At 34.2% G+C, this 13,824-nt stretch overlaps 1 protein-coding gene across 1 annotated transcript in view; it reads right to left on the reverse strand.

Moving 5' to 3' along the window:
* Positions 1–13,824, reverse strand: part of LOC149776719 (uncharacterized) — a 78,292-nt gene that overhangs the window by 38,961 nt on the left and 25,507 nt on the right. The window contains exons 14-22 of the mRNA XM_089941247.1: positions 12,706–12,897; positions 11,933–12,231; positions 10,782–10,917; positions 9,218–9,334; positions 8,445–8,743; positions 7,236–7,371; positions 5,318–5,434; positions 4,546–4,844; positions 1,608–1,743 (exon numbers count right to left, since the gene is read on the reverse strand). Coding sequence (XP_089797373.1) covers positions 1,608–1,743; positions 4,546–4,844; positions 5,318–5,434; positions 7,236–7,371; positions 8,445–8,743; positions 9,218–9,334; positions 10,782–10,917; positions 11,933–12,231; positions 12,706–12,897 — 1,731 coding nt within the window. The remainder of the gene's footprint in view (positions 1–1,607; positions 1,744–4,545; positions 4,845–5,317; positions 5,435–7,235; positions 7,372–8,444; positions 8,744–9,217; positions 9,335–10,781; positions 10,918–11,932; positions 12,232–12,705; positions 12,898–13,824) is intronic.

Here is a 13,824-nt window from a genome sequence, read left to right on the forward strand (position 1 = left end):
AATTGTATAAAACTAAAACTATTCAATTAAAATCTTAAAGATTATCTGAAGGCAGTTAAACTACTGAAAGCAATCCATGGGCAGTGGAAATTATAGATAAAACAAATTAACTTTCCCCTAGCTGTGGCTGTGACAATGGAAGGACATGGAAGTGTTGATACCCTAGTTGCTGTTGTGACCATGGATAAACAGGTAAGTGTTGATCACCTAGTTGTAGTTGTAACTATGGAAAGACATGTAAGCGTTGATCTTTAGGTGTAGTTATGAGCATGGAAGGAGATGTAAGTGTTGATCCCCTACTTGTAGTTGTGACCGTAGAAGGACATGCAAATGTTGATCTTTTGGTGTAGTTGTGAACGTAGAAGGACATCAAAGTGTTGATACCCTAGATGTAGTTGCGACCATTGAATAACATGTAAGTGTTGATCCCCTAGTTGTAGTTCTGAACATGGAAGAAAAGGTAAGTGTTGATCCCCTAGTTCTAGTTGTGACAATGAAAGGACAGGTAAGTTTTGATCCCCTTGTTGTAGTTTTGACCATGAAAGGACATGTAGGTGTTGATCCTCTAGATGTAGTTGTGACCAACCAAATAACTATTTAATTGCAGGTAAGTCTGAATATAAGTCAACTTTTTCAATGATCCCAACGTACGTGCAATGCATTCATGTATATTAGCTCAATTCTGTATTGTATGCCCAGTTTGCTAAAGTAAAATCCCTGTCCCCACAGGAAAGAAAATGAGCCACAATTTCAACTAATGATCTGTCTTCTTCAATGCTGATATAAATGAAATTCTCATCTAAACATTGTATAAATAATTAAATAGTTTACATTTAACACAGCAACTGCATTAATTAACAACCATATTGGCCTACTTACCTCTAAAGCAACCATAAATCTCCAAAATATGATCAACAATGGCCATACATATGTCCAAAATGGAGTGGACTTGACAGATGCACCCAACAGGCACATCAAGGTCTAAGAAAACTTATCACAACAACACAATACAATGAATGGTTCAAGAGCTATGCTGATTATAAACAAAGCCCAATGTAAAGATATGCAGTTGACTTACCATGACAATTGCTATGTCCAAAAAATGTTGACAAGACAAACTCTGTAAATGTTTCATCTAGACCTAAGAGACAATGTTCTGACCTAATTCAAACAGAATATATTGAATAGTTCTTGAGCTGTGCCACTTAGTGGAAACAAAATCCCATGTGAAAATATGAAATCAAATTGCAAGGGTCACAACACTATCTAAAATGGAGCTTACTAGACAAATCCATAAAAAGCTCATTCATGTCAGTGAGACCGTCTACACATCAAAAGTGCATCAGAACATGTTGAATGGTTGCAAATTTGCACGGGATATGAAGATCATCATGTCACACAGATTTGAAACTTACAGAGAAAAGAATAACTAGATAAAACGTGGAGATGGAAATAAGAAACATTTAAAAGGCACATTTACATGTGACGGGCAATTCAAATACCCAAATGGCATCATTTGCATGTATGTAATATTTTGCAAGCCATCACGAAACAGAACTGTAATCAACATAATATTTACTATTATTATTATTATTATTATTATTTACCTTGAACAAAACAACCAATTATGCCCAACTTGATATCCATGGAAGTCGAGCTGTTTTCTGGAATAAGGACAATCTTTAGTTTTTCCACATCTGCTGAGTTCACGACCACATTGGCTTGATTTCCAGTCACCTGAACCTTAACAAAAGATTGGTTATACAAATTAACAATGCATGGATATACAATGTCTATAAATTATTGATTCGGGACAATATGAGAGAGGAAACAAGAAAGATAAAGAACTTGATTGACATACATGTAGGTTTTATGGACACTTGTTTCATGATACACAAAGACAACATATTTAATAACCAGGAAAGGAAATATTATTTCCAATCCTGATAATCAGAGATAGCCAAGGATTAGGTAAACAAGACTGTATGTACAATACATGAAACCAGACTTCCTAACTTATGTTGTACTGTTTGCATTTCATGTAAATTGCTTCTTTACTCTCATGTCTAGGTAGATTTATCCACTGAAAGCAAACAGTAATAACAAAGTAATTTTTCATTTTGATACAGCATTATTTCTCCCATGCAAACACCAAATAGTCAGCCTTAAGAAAATTGTAAAGTAAAAAGCAGAGGGTGGACTTGTAACCAAAAAAAGATCTCCTAAGTACTTGCCAATATTTTCTTAAACCGAGAACTGTGTTTTAAGAAATAGATGATATGCCATCAAGATCAGCATAATACCATGACCCCAGCCAGGACAGAGGTCTATTGGAACAATTATAATAATCAAAGTGTCATACTCTTTACCCTGAATGACCCTGTATTATTATTGTGCCATATGGAGCTTTTTCCAAACTTGAAACAAGCAATTATCCATTAGATTAAAGTTTTGCTAAGAAATATTTATTTCACTGTACCAACATTCAAAACAAGATGCTAAAACATTATCACATGTGAATTTCATTACCAATGTACAAGTTTATACTATTGCTTGTATTGGCAAGAATTTGTAAGTTGACACAATTTACCATCTGACCAATATTTTACAAGTTTATTCTATGTATCATGTAACAAATAATTTACAAGGTGATTATTATTTATAACTAACCAATTGTAGTCAGATAAAAACATTACAGTAAAACCTGTCATGAGCGACCTCTGCTATGAGCGACCACCTGTCATGTCCGACCGCAATCGTAATGCACGGATCGATTTTACTATATAAACGCTCTGTTATGAACGACCACCTGCTGAACGCGACCAGCGACCGCGATTTCTTGGCAAAATATGCATTTTGACACTGCTATGAACGACCACATCGCCAAAAAATCAAAACAGATTGACACCACTGACCTTAACTTAATCCTTTGTAAACATTAGAGCTCGGGATAAATGTAGTATGCAAACAAAGTGCACATTAAATAACACTATAGTTGAACAACCATATATCGGGATAAACACCTCTAACCATCATTTAATCCTTTGTAACAGAGACGGCAAAAATAGCAAAGATTGCTCTAATAAAGTATTTAAAAATAATTTGTCTTGCTACAGTACCAGTTTTGTGAAATTTACAACTCCAGCGTACGGTGTCATTTGTAAACTGCAGTAAACCAGACTAAAGTACATGTCACTAACCGCCATTGTAGTGCCGAAGTCATGTGAATAGCCAGTAAGAGTAACATCAAAGGGAGTAATGCTGGATATACGCAGTCAATTTAGAGGTTTGTATTTTTTCTTTATCTGTATGAAAACTCACAAAACGCCGGTAGTCCTTATGTCCAAGTGAGAAATCGTTTAAAAGGGCTTCAGTGTTGGTTTGAGTACGTCGTTTGCTTTCCAGTTAATCCATAATGCCTGGAGGGTGAATGAGCTCATTGTCTTTAATACTAGTAAGTGAGAATCATTTCCGGATTTTTTTTAAATTATTTTTTATTTCTTTTGTTAGTGTTTCACCAAGCCACAATCTGTTTACGTGGGTGCAGATGGTCGGAACATTTGTTTATCGAGCTATAACGCTGTTGATTTAAATAAATGTACAGTATTGTTTCCTGATGAGTTAATTATGTATTTTGGTTTCATTCATTGGTACATAATATATATTTATTCCACAATTCCCCAAAACCTGATCAAAACCTATAGTCTTTATAACGTCAACACTAATAACAACGGCAGAATCTCCGCTGAAAAAAAGAAAAATTTTAACACTGGAAGAAAGGATTAATGTCATTGAAAGAAATGAAAAAGGTGAGACCACTCGCAAAATAGCAGTCAGGATAAAGCGTCGGTAAAACGCAAGTTCAAAATGTAATCAAAGACAAGAAGTCCATTAGAAACGAATGGCAGAAAGGTGCACAAGCACAGAGGAAATATGCCACGGCACGACGGACAGTTTACGAAGATCTGAACGAGCGAGTATGGGAGTGGTTTTGTGTTGCAAGGAGTAAAAACATACCAGTAAGTGGAAAGTTGATTCAGGAAAAGGCAATAATTGAGATACATCTTCAGACCAAAGAGCTGAGTAAAACATGTCAACAAAGAAGTATAATGGATTTCTTTTAAAAAAACAGTGAATAAGTGTATAAAATAAGATATATACATCATATCTAACTGTTCATTTTTTGTACATATTAATGTGATGTTGAAATATAAATTTTATTCTCGTTGTTTGATAGATGTATATCTTTATTATATAAAGATATTTTGAGAGGAATGCATGCATTATTTAACAAGATTCATGAATAAAGGATATGATACATGTACAGTGAGTATGGGTATTAATTATTTTTCAACAATGCTAACTATTGACCCTGAAAACCAGTCCATTTTCACACACCTCTTATGAGAGACCACCTGCCTTGAGAGACCACTTTTGGTTGGCAGAAGGGGCGGTCTCTCATAACAGGTTTTACTGTATTAAATATTTTCTATTTACGTCATCTTCTGGAATTTTTGAAACTACTAAGTTATGAATTTTACATACCACAATGGGGGAACTAAAAGCCACAGAGCCACTTGTCCAAACAAACACTGCAATTTCTTTGATGTTGTTGGTCATAGTTTGTGGAACAGACACTGAATTTATATATTTTCCATTGATGTCTACTTGAATCTCAACATCATTTATAGATGTTTCACCAATATGCAGAGGTTGTGTCTTACTGGGCCTAAGATGATCAATTTCTTGAGAGACTAGAGGTTTTACATCACCATTCACAGAAATGTGCACATTGGATGATGGTATCATTGAAGGTGAATCCATTCCATTTGTCAGAGTGCAAACTGTCGAGATCAAGAAAAATAAGAAAATCATTCTGGTCTTTTTTGCTGATTCTAACATACTCTCAAAATATAAACATTATTTATAAATCAAAAAACAAAGAGCAAAGGTTCATTAGACAGCCTCACTTATTTCAGCAATGTCCAAAATGCATATGGAAATATAGGTTGCTTTAATAATGCATATTTCTTGTGTTTACTCTGGGGTTTTTCACAAAATGTTTGAAAAGATGCTGATAATTCACAATCTTTTATGGTGTATACTCTTTTCAGGTTTCACAGTGCTGCAAACCATACATATTGCATATATTTTAGCAGTGGATAAATTTGAGCTATTTAGTAGCTTAAGAGTAAAAATGCAAACAAATCCCATATAAATGTGTCATCATACATAACAGTTCTATATCTTTGATTTTTTTTCAACATATTTTTACCAAGCTTTTGTAACAAGTATTTAGAATGAGTAATATTTTTACCTGTTGTAGTAGTGGGTGTACCAGTTGTTGTTGGAACTGATATAGTAGTAGTTGGTGCACTAGTTGTAACCTGTGGTGTTGTAGTGGTGGGTGCTATAGTGGTTGTTTCCGTTGTTCCTGTGAGGCATATGTGACAATTGATAATAATAACTACACAAGATATATAATCTTTCTTATTTCTAAATCCGTAACCATCATTAATTGTATAAACTAAAATTATTCAATTCAAATCGTAAAGATTTACTGAAGGCAGTTAAACTCCTGAAAGCAATCCATGTGCAGTGGAAACTATAGATAAAATAATTTTTCCCCTAGTTGTAGTTGTGACCATGGAAGGACATGTAACTTTGACCATGGAAGGACATGTAAATGTTGATGCCCTAGTTGTAGTTGTAACCATGGAAGGACATGTAAGTGTTGATCCCCTAGCTGTAGTTGTGACCATGGAAAGACATGTAAGTGTTGATCCTTAGGTGTTGTTGTTATTGCAGGTTTTAACGCCATTTTCCAGCAAACGATAGATTATACATGGAGGCCAGTATTAATGGTGGAGAAAGAACCCAGGAAAACCCCAGAAAGAACCACTGACCCACGAGAAGCTACTGGCAAGCTTTCTCACATACCGACATTAGCCGAATCCGAGACTCGAACCCTCGCAGACAGAGGTGAGATGGCAGTGATCCGTAACGGAAAGTGCTTTAGACCACTCGGCCACTCGGGACCCCGATCCTTAGGTGTAGTTGTGACCATGGAAGGAGATGTAAGTGTTGATCCCCTAGTTGTAGTTGTGACAATGAAAGGACATGTAAGTGTTGATCCCCTAGTTGTAGTTGTGACAATGAAAGGACATGTAAGTGTTGATCCTCTAGATGTAGTTGTGACCAACCAAATAACTATTTAATTGCAGGTAAGTTTGAATATAAGTCAACTTTTTAAATGATCCCAACGTATGTGCAATGCATTCATGTATATTAACCTAATTCCTTATTGTCTGTCCAGTTTGCTAATGTAAAACTCCTGTCCCCACAGGAAAGAAAGAAAGAAAATGAGCTGCAATTTCAACTAATGATCTGTCTTCTTCAATGCTGATATAAATGAAATTCTCATCTAAACATTGTATAAATAATTAAATAGTTTACATTTAACATAACAACTGCATTAATGAACAACCATATTGGCCTACTTACCTCTAAAGCAACCATAAATCTCCAAAATATGGTCAACAATGGCCATACATATGTCCAAAATGGAGTGGACTAGACAGATGAACCTAACAGGCACATCAAGGTCTAAGAAAACTTATCACAACAACACAATACAATGAATGGTTCAAGAGCTATGCTGATTATAAACAAAGCCCCATGTAAAGATATGCAGTTGACTTACCATGACAATTGCTATGTCCAAAAAATGCTGACAAGACAAACTCTGTAAATGTTTCATCTAGACCTAAGAGACAATGTTCTGACCTAATTCAAACAGAATATATTGAATAGTTCTTGAGCTGTGCCACTTAGTGGAAACAAAATCCCATGTGAAAATATGAAATCAAATTGCAAGGGCCACAACACTATCTCAAATGGAGCTTACTAGACAAATCCATCAAAAGCACATTTAAGTCAGTGAAACCGTCGACACATCAAAAGTGCATCAGAACATGTTGAATGGTTGCAAATTTGCATGGGATACGAAGATCATCATGTCACACAGATTTGAAACTTACAGAGAAAAGAATAACTCCATAAAACTTGGAGATGGAAATAAGAAACATTTAAAAGGCACATTTACATGTGACGGGCAATTCAAATACCCAAACGGCATCATTTGCATGTATGTAATATTTTGCAAGCCATCAAGAAATAGAACTAAAATCAACATAATAATTACTATTATTATTATTATTATTGTTATTATTTACCTTGAACAAAACACCCAATTATGCCCAACTTGATATCAATGGAGGTCAAGCTGTTTTCTGGAATAAGGACAATCTTTAGTTTTTCCACATCTGCAGAGTTCACGACCACATTGGCTTGATTTCCAGTTACCTGAACCTTAACAAAAGATTGGTTATACAAATTAACAATGCATGGATATACAATGTCTATAAATAATTCATTTAGGACAATACAAGAGAGGAAACAAGAAAGATAAAGAACTTGATTGACATACATGTAAGTTTTATGGACACTTGTTTCATGATACACAAAGACAACATATTTAATAACCAGGAAAGGAAATATTATTTCCAATCCTGATAATCAGAGATAGCCAAGGATTAGGTAAACAAGACTGTATGTACAATACATGAAACCAGACTTGCTAACTTATGCTGTATTGTTTGCATTTCATGTAAATTGCTTCTTTACTCTCATGTATAAGTAGATTTATCCAATGAAAGCAAACAGTAATAACAAAGTAATTTTTCATTTTGATACAGCATTATTTCTCCCATGAAAAGACCAAATAGTCAGCCTTAAGAAAATTGTAAAGTAAAAAGCAGAGGGTGGACTTGTAACCAAACAAAGATCTCCTAAGTACTTGCCAATTGTTTCTTCAACTGAGAAATGTGTTTTAAAAAACAGATAATATGCCTTTAAGTTCAGATGATCATATATATATATATATATATATATATAGATATATAGATATATATTCATACTGCATAATACCATGACCCCAGCCAGGACAGAGGTCTATTGAAACAATTATAATAAAGTGTCCTACTCTTTACCCTGAATGACCCTGTATTATTATTGTGCCATATGGAGCTTTTTCCAAACTTGAAACAAGCAATTATCCATTAGATTAAAGTTTTGCTAAGAAATATTTATTTCACTGTACCAACATTCAAAACAAGATGCTAAAACATTATCACATGTGAATTTCACTACCAATGTACAAGTTTATACTACTGCTTGTATTGGCAAGAATTTGTAAGTTGACACAATTTACCATTTGACCAATATTTTACAAGTTTATCCTACGTATCATGTAACAAATAATTTACAAGGTGATTATTATTTATAACTAACCAATTGTAGTCAGATAAAAACATTATTAAATATTTTCTATTTATGTCATCTTCTGGAATTTTTGAAACTACTAAGTTATGAATTTTACATACCACAATGGGGGAACTAAAAGCCACAGAGCCACTTGTCCAAACAAACACTGCAATTTCTTTGATGTTGTTGGTCATAGTTTGTGGAACAGACACTGAATTTATATATTTTCCATTGACGTCTACTTGAATCTCAACATCATTTATAGGTGTTTCACCAATATGCAGAGGTTGTGTCTTACTGGGCCTAAGATGATCAATTTCTTGAGAGGCTAGAGGTTTTACATCACCATTCACAGAAATGTGCACACTGGATGATGGTATCATTGAAGGTGAATCCATTCCATTTGTCAGAGTGCAAACTGTCGAGATCAAGAAAAATAAGAAAATCATTCTGGTCTTTTTTGCCGATTCTAACATACTCTCAAAATATAAACATTATTTATAAATCAAAAAACAAAGAGCAAAGGTTCATTAGACAGCCTCACTTATTTCAGCAATGTCCAAAATGCATATGGAAATATAGGTTGCTTTAATAATGCATATTTCTTGTGTTTACTCTGGGTTTTTTCACAAAATGTTTGAAAAGATGCTGATAATTCACAATCTTTTATGGTGTATACTCTTTTCAGGTTTCACAGTGCTGCAAACCATACATATTGCATATATTTTAGCAGTGGATAAATTTGAGTTATTTAGTAGCTTAAGAGTAAAAATGCAAACAAATCCCATATAAATGTGTCATCATACATAACAGTTCTATATCTTTGATTTTTTTCTCAACATATTTTTACCAAGCTTTTGTAACAAGTATTTAGAATGGGTAATATTTTTACCTGTTGTAGTAGTGGGTGTACCAGTTGTTGTTGGAACTGATATAGTAGTAGTTGGTGCACTAGTTGTAACCTGTGGTGTTGTAGTGGTGGGTGCTATAGTGGTTGTTTCCGTTGTTCCTGTGAGGCATATGTGACAATTGATAATAATAACTATACAAAATATATAACTTTCTTTTTTCTAAATCCGCTAGCATCATTAATTGTATAAAACTAAAACTATTCAATTAAAATCTTAAAGATTATCTGAAGGCAGTTAAACTACTGAAAGCAATCCATGGGCAGTGGAAATTATAGATACAACAAAATAACTTTCCCCTAGCTGTGGCTGTGACAATGGAAGGACATGGAAGTGTTGATACCCTAGTTGCAGTTGTGACCATGGAAAGACATGTAAGTGTTGATCTTTAGGTGTAGTTATGACCATGGAAGGAGATGTAAGTGTTGATCCCCTACTTGTAGTTGTGACCATAGAAGGACATGCAAATGTTGATCTTTTGGTGTAGTTGTGAATGTAGAAGGACATGAAAGTGTTGATACCCTAGATGTAGTTGCGACCATTGAATAACATGTAAGTGTTGATCCCCTACTTGTAGTTCTGACCATGGAAGAACAGGTAAGTGTTGATCCCCTAGTTGTAGTTGTGACAATGAAAGGACATGTAAGTGTTGATCCTCTAGATGTAGTTGTGACCAACCAAATAACTATTTAATTGCAGGTAAGTTTCAACATAAGTGAACTTTTTCAATGATCCCATGTATATTAGCTCAATTCCTTATTGTCTGTCCAGTTTGCTAAAGTAAAATTCCTGTCCCCACAGGAAAGAAAATGAGCCACAATTTCAAATAATGATCTATCTTCTTGAATGCTGATATAAATGAAATTCTCATCTAAACATTGTATAAATAATTAAATAGTTTACATTTAACATAGCAACTGCATTAATTAACAACCATATTGGCCTACTTACCTCTAAAGCAACCATAAATCTCCAAAATATGAAGATGATCAACAATGGCCATACATAGGTCCAAAATGGAGTGGTCTTGACAGATGCACCCAACAGGCACATCAAGGTCTAAGAAAACTTATCACAACAACACAATACAATGAATGGTTCAAGAGCTATGCTGATTATAAACAAAGCCCCATATAAAGATGTGCAGTTGACTTACCATGACAATTGCTATGTCCAAAAAATGCTGACAAGACAAACTCTGTTAATGTTTCATCTAGACCTAAGAGACAATGTTCTGACCTAATTCAAACAGAATATATTGAATAGTTCTTGAGCTGTGCCACTTAGTGGAACAAAATCCCATGTGAAAATATGAAATCAAATTGCACGGGATATGAAGATCATCATGTCACACAGATTTGAAAGAATAACTAGATAAAACGTGGAGATGGAAATAAGAAACATTTAAAAGGCACATTTACATGTGACGGGCAATTCAAATACCCAAACGGCATCATTTGCATGTATGTAATATTTTGCAAGCCATCACGAAATAGAACTGTAATCAACATAATATTTACTATTATTATTATTATTATTATTATTTACCTTGAACAAAACAACCAATTATGCCCAACTTGATATCCATGGAAGTCGAGCTGTTTTCTGGAATGAGGACAATCTTTAGTTTTTCCACATCTGCTGAGTTCACGACCACATTGGCTTGATTTCCAGTCACCTGAACCTTAACAAAAGATTGGTTATACAAATTTACAATGCATGGATATACAATGTCTATAAATAATTCATTTCGGACAATATGAGAGAGGAAACAAGAAAGATAAAGAACTTGATTGACATACATGTAGGTTTTATGGACACTTGTTTCATGATACACAAAGACATATTTAATAACCAGGAAAGGAAATATTATTTCCAATCCTGATAATCAGAGATAGCCAAGGATTAGGTAAACAAGACTGTATGTACAATACATGAAACCAGACTTCCTAACTTATGTTGTACTGTTTGCATTTCATGTAAATTGCTTCTTTACTCTCATGTCTAGGTAGATTTATCCACTGAAAGCAAACAGTAATAACAAAGTAATTTTTCATTTTGATACAGCATTATTTCTCCCATGCAAAGACCAAATAGTCAGCCTTAAGAAAATTGTAAAGTAAAAAGCAGAGGGTGGACTTGTAACCAAAAAAAGATCTCCTAAGTACTTGCCAATATTTTCTTAAACCGAGAACTGTGTTTTAAGAAATAGATGATATGCCATCAAGATCAGCATAATACCATGACCCCAGCCAGGACAGAGGTCTATTGGAACAATTATAATAATCAAAGTGTCATACTCTTTACCCTGAATGACCCTGTATTATTATTGTGCCATATGGAGCTTTTTCCAAACTTGAAACAAGCAATTATCCATTAGATTAAAGTTTTGCTAAGAAATATTTATTTCACTGTACCAACATTCAAAACAAGATGCTAAAACATTATCACATGTGAATTTCATTACCAATGTACAAGTTTATACTATTGCTTGTATTGGCAAGAATTTGTAAGTTGACACAATTTACCATTTGACCAATAATTTACAAGTTTATACTATGTATCATGTAACAAATAACTTCCAAGGTGATTATTATTTATAACTAACCAATTGTAGTCAGACAAAACATTATGAAATATTTTATATTTATGTCATCTTCTGGAATATATGAAACTACTAAGTTATGAATTTTACATACCACAATGGGGGAACTAAAAGCCACAGAGCCACTTGTCCAAACAAACACTGCAATTTCTTTGATGTTGTTGGTCATAGTTTGTGGAACAGACACTGAATTTATATATTTTCCATTGACGTCTACTTGAATCTCAACATCATTTATAGGTGTTTCACCAATACGCAGAGGTTGTGTCTTACTGGGCCTAAGATGATCAATTTCTTGAGAGACTAGAGGTTTTACATCACCATTCACAGAAATGTGCACATTGGATGATGGTATCATTGAAGGTGAATCCATTCCATTTGTCAGAGTGCAAACTGTCGAGATCAAGAAAAATAAGAAAATCATTCTGGTCTTTTTTGCTGATTCTAACATACTCTCAAAATATAAACATTATTTATAAATCAAAAAACAAAGAGCAAAGGTTCATTAGACAGCCTCACTTATTTCAGCAATGTCCAAAATGCATATGGAAATATAGGTTGCTTTAATAATGCATATTTCTTGTGTTTACTCGGGGGTTTTTCACAAAATGTTTGAAAAGATGCTGATAATTCACAATCTTTTTTGGTGTATACTCTTTTCAGGTTTCACAGTGCTGCAAACCATACATATTGCATATATTTTAGCAGTGGATAAATCTGAGTTATTCTGTAGCTTAAGAGTAAAACTGCAAAGAAGTCCCATATAAATGTGTCATCATACATAACAGTTCTATATCTTTGATTTTTTTTTCAACATACTTTTACCAAGCTTTTGTAACAAGTATTTAGAATGGGTAATACTTTTACCTGTTGAAGTAGTTGGTACACTGGTTGTTGTATGCCCAGGTGTTGTGGTGGTTGCACCAGTTGTTGTCTGAAATGGTGTTGTAGTAGTTGGTGTACCAGGTGTTGTTGGAACTGATATAGTAGTAGTTGGTGCACTAGTTGTAACCTGTGGTGTTGTAGTGGTGGGTGCTATAGTGGTTGTTTCCGTTGTTCCTGTGAAGCATATGTGACAGTTGATAATAATAACTATACAAAATATATAACCTTTCTTTTTTCTAAATCCACTTGCATCATTAATTGTATAAAACTAAAACTATTCAATTAAAATCTTAAAGATTATCTGAAGGCAGTTAAACTACTGAAAGCAATCCATGGGCAGTGGAAATTATAGATAAAACAAATTAACTTTCCCCTAGCTGTGGCTGTGACAATGGAAGGACATGGAAGTGTTGATACCCTAGTTGCTGTTGTGACCATGGATAAACAGGTAAGTGTTGATCACCTAGTTGTAGTTGTAACTATGGAAAGACATGTAAGCGTTGATCTTTAGGTGTAGTTATGAGCATGGAAGGAGATGTAAGTGTTGATCCCCTACTTGTAGTTGTGACCGTAGAAGGACATGCAAATGTTGATCTTTTGGTGTAGTTGTGAACGTAGAAGGACATCAAAGTGTTGATACCCTAGATGTAGTTGCGACCATTGAATAACATGTAAGTGTTGATCCCCTAGTTGTAGTTCTGAACATGGAAGAAAAGGTAAGTGTTGATCCCCTAGTTCTAGTTGTGACAATGAAAGGACAGGTAAGTTTTGATCCCCTTGTTGTAGTTTTGACCATGAAAGGACATGTAGGTGTTGATCCTCTAGATGTAGTTGTGACCAACCAAATAACTATTTAATTGCAGGTAAGTCTGAATATAAGTCAACTTTTTCAATGATCCCAACGTACGTGCAATGCATTCATGTATATTAGCTCAATTCTGTATTGTATGCCCAGTTTGCTAAAGTAAAATCCCTGTCCCCACAGGAAAGAAAATGAGCCACAATTTCAACTAATGATCTGTCTTCTTCAATGCTGATATAAATGAAATTCTCATCTAAACATTGTATAAATAATTAAATAGTTTACATTTAACACAGCAA

This window comes from Sinohyriopsis cumingii, chromosome 18 (genome assembly GCF_028554795.1).
Source record: "Sinohyriopsis cumingii isolate HCF-2022 chromosome 18, ASM2855479v2, whole genome shotgun sequence".
Taxonomy (NCBI): domain Eukaryota; kingdom Metazoa; phylum Mollusca; class Bivalvia; order Unionida; family Unionidae; genus Sinohyriopsis; species Sinohyriopsis cumingii.